The 5656-nt window shown below is 36.3% G+C and overlaps 1 protein-coding gene across 1 annotated transcript; it reads left to right on the forward strand.

Moving 5' to 3' along the window:
* The first annotated feature begins 332 nt into the window (after positions 1–332).
* On the forward strand, positions 333–5372 carry LOC108341443 (ABC transporter C family member 3-like). Its single transcript, XM_052878752.1, has 10 exons — positions 333–1712; positions 2023–2109; positions 2213–2863; positions 3038–3202; positions 3410–3704; positions 3807–4021; positions 4148–4453; positions 4539–4602; positions 4701–4940; positions 5111–5372. The coding sequence occupies exons 1-10, from the start codon at positions 369–371 to the stop codon at positions 5221–5223; spliced, it is 3480 nt and encodes a 1159-aa protein (XP_052734712.1). The 5' UTR covers positions 333–368; the 3' UTR covers positions 5224–5372.
* The last annotated feature ends 284 nt before the right edge of the window (positions 5373–5656 follow it).

The raw sequence follows: 5656 nt of genomic DNA on the forward strand, positions 1-5656 counted from the left end.
GATTGACATTGGCTAATTAATGAAGAGGAAGTGATTTTCTATACATAAGAGTGAAGTAGGTGAAATCAACCCCCAACAATATCATTCCATATCATTTCTAATCTTTCCATTTCTAAGTGTTTGCGTTATCAAAGATCACTTTTACCATTTACTTTTTATCTTTACTTTAATTGCATGAAAAGCCCAAAAACATGGAATCATTCTTTAGTCTAAATTAGTTAGATATTATACGATTGTCTAGGACACGAGTCTCTTGGGAAACGATATCCGGTCTTACCGGTTTTATTACTTGAACGATTTGGTACACTTGCCAAAGTCTCAACACCTTTCTTATTGACATCCTTGTTCGATACCTCAATGGAGACTACATGTTTAAAAATGAAGGCTATGTTTTGGCTGCGACTTTTGTTGCTGCAAAGCTTGTGGAGTGTCTTTCACTGAGGCACTGGATGTTTAGGTTTCAGCAGGTTGGGGTTAGAATGCAATCCATGTTGGTGGAAATGATCTATGCTAAAGGTTTGACTCTTTCGTGTCAATCAAAGGAGCTTCGTAGTACTGGGGAAATCATCAACTTAATGACTGTCGATGCTGAAAGAATTGGCGAGTTCTGTTGGTACATGCATGATCCATGGATGTGTGTTTTGCAGCTTGCTTTGGCCCTGTTAATTCTCTATAGAAGTGTGGGTGTTGCTTCGTTAGCTGCTCTTGCTGCCACTGTAATTGTGATGTTGGTAAACCATCCTGTTGCATCATTGCAAGAAAAGTTCCAAGGCAAGATAATGGAATTCAAAGATAAAAGAATGAAGGCTACGTCTGAGATACTTAAGAATATGAGGATTCTAAAACTGCAAGCATGGGAGATGAAGTTCTTATCAAAGATTATTCAGATTAGAAAGAGTGAAGAGACATGGCTAAAGAAATTTCTTGCTGGCACAGCAACTATTCGATTCTTCTTCCACAACGCCCCAACTTCTATTGCAGTTGTTACGTTTGGTGCTTGTGTTCTTGTGGGGATACCACTTGAATCAGGGAAGGTCTTGTCTGCACTTGCAACATTCAGAATTCTTCAAATGCCCATATACAGTCTTCCTGACACAATTTCCATGATCGCACAAACTAAAGTTTCTCTGGATAGGATTTCATCATTTCTTAGACTAGACGAGCTGCAGACTGATATAGTACAGAAGCTTCCATGGGGTAGTTCTGACAAGGCAATTGAATTAGTGGATGGAAACTTCTCATGGGATTTATGTTCTCCTAATGCAACATTGAAAAACATAAATCTCAATGTTTATCATGGTATGAGAGTAGCTGTATGTGGTACTATTGGATCAGGCAAGTCTAGTTTACTTTCTTGTATTATAGGGGAAGTACCAAAGATATCTGGGACATTGAAAATATGTGGAACAAAGGCTTATGTTTCTCAATCGCCATGGATACAGAGTGGAAAGATAGAAGACAACATACTATTTGGTAAAGAGATGGACAGTGAAAAGTATGAGAAGGTGCTAGAAGCATGTTCCTTGACAAAAGACCTTGAGGTTCTACCATTCGGTGATCACACCATTATTGGGGAGAAAGGAATCAATTTGAGTGGTGGTCAGAAGCAAAGAGTGCAAATAGCTCGTGCTCTATATCAAGATGCTGATATATATCTTTTTGATGATCCCTTCAGTGCCGTTGATGCTCATACAGGATCCCATCTCTTTAAGGTTCTATATTTTTCTAAACTAATATTTTCTGTGTAATCTAGTTTTTTTTTTCTTGGTAATGTAATTTTAAACTTCCAAATACTCGTTACAGTCGTTCAATCTTTTTTAACACTTTACATCTATTCAGTTCCTTACATACGTGTTTCAAATAGTCTGAGTTTAGAGTTCTCCAAATGTGAGTATAAAAATTCGCAGTGGAGTTTTCTGTATCTAATCTCTGCAATGTCGAGCAGCATGTGAGTTCATGGCTACAGCAACATATGTCAAACATAATTTGGCTTGATTTTTCATTTACACTACACTGTTTCAGGAATGCTTGCTTGGCCTTTTAAAATCAAAAACTGTGATATACGTAACACATCAAGTGGAGTTCTTACCTGATGCTGATCTAATATTGGTGAGTGATTGAATCATAAATTTCATATTCAAGAATTAAAACATCTGCATTTTGTCAATTTACTATTTTCTCAGAATTTTTATCTTGCTCACAACTTATCTAGGTCATGAGAGAAGGAAGGATAACTCAATCAGGAAAATACAATGACATTCTAAAGACAGGCACAGATTTTATGGAACTTGTAGATGCACACAGAGCAGCTTTGTCTTCAATTAAGTCTTTAGAGAGAAGATCAACATTTAAAGCATCAAGTGCCACCGATGAGAAAACAAATTCGTTAAGTGATTTTGAACTTGAGCAAAATGTGGAAGACATACATGTTGAAAATGATAAGCCAAACGACACAGTTGAGCCCAAAGGACAACTCGTTCAAGAAGAAGAACGAGAAAAGGGTAGAGTTGGGTTTAAAGTGTACTGGAAATACATCACAACAGCTTATGGAGGAGCTCTTGTGCCCTTCATATTACTTTCTCAGATACTCACTGTGGGTTTTCAGATTGCAAGCAATTATTGGATGACTGTAGCAACTCCAGTTTCAGCAACAGCAGAAACTAATATTGGATGCTTTAAACTCATGGTTGTCTACGTCGCTTTGGCAATTGGAAGTTCCATTTTCACCTTTGCCACATCATTTCTTGCTGTGATAGCTGGATACAAGACAGCCACTGTACTCTTCGATAAAATGCATTTGTGTATTTTTCGAGCACCAATATCATTTTTTGATTCCACCCCAAGTGGTCGAATCCTCAACAGAGTATGTCAGTCTGTGTTGATATTCTTCATTCGTTTAATATGGAGAGACTTTTTTAGCTGATGTAAATGGCTGATTGCATTGTTTTCGAAAGTTAGATTTCTTTTGATTTTCTTTTTCAAATTACCATATTAAATGTAATTGTTGACAAAATAATAGTTTTTCTATTTGTTGCAGGCTTCAATAGACCAAAGCTCACTAGATATGTACATTGCAAACATATTATGGGCAATTACCCTCAATCTGGTACAACTGTTGGGAAATGTTTATGTGATGTCTCAAGCTGCATGGCAGGTGTTCATAGTATTGATTCCTGTCATGGCAGCTAGCATATGGTACCAGGTAGTTTTGGATAATATCCAACCTTTATTATTTGAAGACAATTAACTCCAGCTGTCAGAAAATTTTTCCTTATTGATTTAGTATTTGAAATGCACTGAATTTTTTACATTTCTCAGAAATTGAGGGGAAGAAAAATATGAATCTGATTGATATCATTGTGCAAAGATTACCAGTGTAAATGCTAACAAAGAGATTCGATGAATGTAGCGGTACTATTCTGCATCTGCAAGAGAATTGGCACGATTGGTTGGTACATGCCAAGCTCCGGTTATACAACATTTTTCTGAAACAATTTCTGGATCAACAACCATAAGAAGTTTTGAACAAGAATCAAGATTTAATGACATAAACATGAAGTTGATAGATAGATATTCCCAACCCAAACTATACAGTGCTACTGCAATTGAATGGCTGAATTTCCGATTGGATATTTTATCCACTCTCATATTTGTCTTCTGTTTGGTATTCTTGGTATCTTTCCCAAATTCAATGACTGCTCCTGGTGAGTACTTCAAAGTACATAAAGTCACTGAATATGTTACTCTTTTATGACACTAAGCAAACAACTTCATTCATCTTTCGTTCCAATTTGTTTTTTTCCAAGGCATTGCGGGATTGGCTGTGACATATGGACTTAATCTAAATACTGTGCAAACTAGAGTAATCTGGTTTCTTTGTGACTTGGAGAAAAATATTATATCTGTTGAGAGAATACTCCAGTACACATCTCTCCCAAGTGAAGCTCCTCTTGTGATTGAAGACAACCAACCGGATTGTTCTTGGCCATCATTTGGAGAGGTTCATATCTGGAATTTGCAGGTACATTTCAAAGATTATTCATTTGTTATATTCTGAATTGAAGGCTTCGGTAACATTTTCTTGGTTAAAAATCCAATTCCGGTTTTTGTATGGAATATACCTTTATTGAGAATGTCTGTGATGCAGGTTCGATATGCTCCTCATTTGCCTATTGTTTTACGAGGTCTTACTTGCACTTTTACTGCTGGATCAAAAACTGGTATTGTGGGAAGAACAGGAAGTGGAAAATCAACTCTTGTGCAAACACTTCTCCGCCTTATTGAACCTATGGATGGAAAAATATTAATAGATAACATTAACATATCTTTGATGGGAATTCATGATTTGCGGTCTAGACTCAGCATTATTCCTCAAGATCCAACGATGTTTGAAGGGACTGTAAGAACCAACCTGGATCCACTGGAAGAGTACACAGATGAACAGATTTGGGAGGTAATTTGGTTTTGTTTGAAACTATGAGAAACTTGTCTATTTAGTGCAGGTGATACATGTTAAATTCTAATAAGAATCATTCCAGGCTCTAGATATGTGCCAACTTGGAGATGATGTAAGGAAAAAAGAAGGGAAGCTGGACTCCATAGGTTTGACTTCTCAAAACTTTGAATATTGATTTAGCATGTTTCAATTATATGTCTAAATGTAGTAAGGAAGTGTTACTTATCGCTATGAGTTTTTGCAGTGACTGAGAATGGAGAAAATTGGAGTATGGGTCAAAGGCAGTTGGTCTGCCTAGGCCGTGTTCTACTGAAGAAAAGCAAGATCTTGGTGCTTGATGAAGCTACTGCATCTGTTGACACAGCCACAGATAATATTATTCAGCAAACAGTTAAGCAACATTTTTCAGAATGCACAGTCATTACCATTGCTCATAGGATAACTTCTATCATCGACAGTGACATGGTTCTATTCTTAAATCAAGGTGTGCATCACTTTGTGTCTTTCCTCATGCTAATTTAGTTTTTATCCAAGGAATAATCACTTTTGTCGTGAAATGCAGCACCATTTAGCTTCCTTCTTGATTTGTCAATATTTTTCCTTTTCTTCTCATGATAAATGTGAATATGATTTCTCTTCATATTGATCCTGCAGGGTTGATAGAAGAATATGATTCGCCTAAGAAACTTCTTAAGGACAAATCTTCATCTCTAGCTCAACTAGTTGCAGAATACACTAGGAGGTCAAACTCTGGTTTTGGAAATTAAATTGAAATTAGCCACCAACCAGATATGTTCTTCATGACGATAAAAATTTTATGGTGTCTGGTCACCGTTGCATTTCATCTAGTGTACCCTACCTATCTGGACATAGGTAAAGGTTTCAGTTGTTACACTTCCTATTACTTGAAACTAAGACTAATATGAGACTCACTTTATAAATAGTCCATGTATTTTCTTTAATTTATATTTGTGATTAGGAAGTTTATAATCCTCAAATCCAGGGTTGTTCTACATACACATTTTCCTTAATAAAGCCATTTAAAAAATCAATCGTAACATATAATTTAAATTTTATGAAACATAAGCAAGAAATAGGCGTATAACCTCTAACCTCGCAAGAGGAGTATATGTTTCAACATAGTCTACACGTTTTTCATGGCTATATCCTTTTGCAGCAAGCCTAACTATTCTTCGTTAT

This window comes from Vigna angularis, chromosome 6, assembly GCF_016808095.1.
Source record: "Vigna angularis cultivar LongXiaoDou No.4 chromosome 6, ASM1680809v1, whole genome shotgun sequence".
Taxonomy (NCBI): domain Eukaryota; kingdom Viridiplantae; phylum Streptophyta; class Magnoliopsida; order Fabales; family Fabaceae; genus Vigna; species Vigna angularis.

Bases quoted from the DNA above. Each gene is read 5' to 3' on its own strand.
- LOC108341443 (XM_052878752.1), top strand. From the start codon at position 369: ATGTTTAAAAATGAAGGCTATGTTTTGGCTGCGACTTTTGTTGCTGCA. The intron at 2,864-3,037 runs GTATGTCAGTCT...TATTTGTTGCAG, and splicing joins GTGGTCGAATCCTCAACAGA to GCTTCAATAGACCAAAGCTC. The intron at 4,022-4,147 runs GTACATTTCAAA...TCTGTGATGCAG, and splicing joins TTCATATCTGGAATTTGCAG to GTTCGATATGCTCCTCATTT.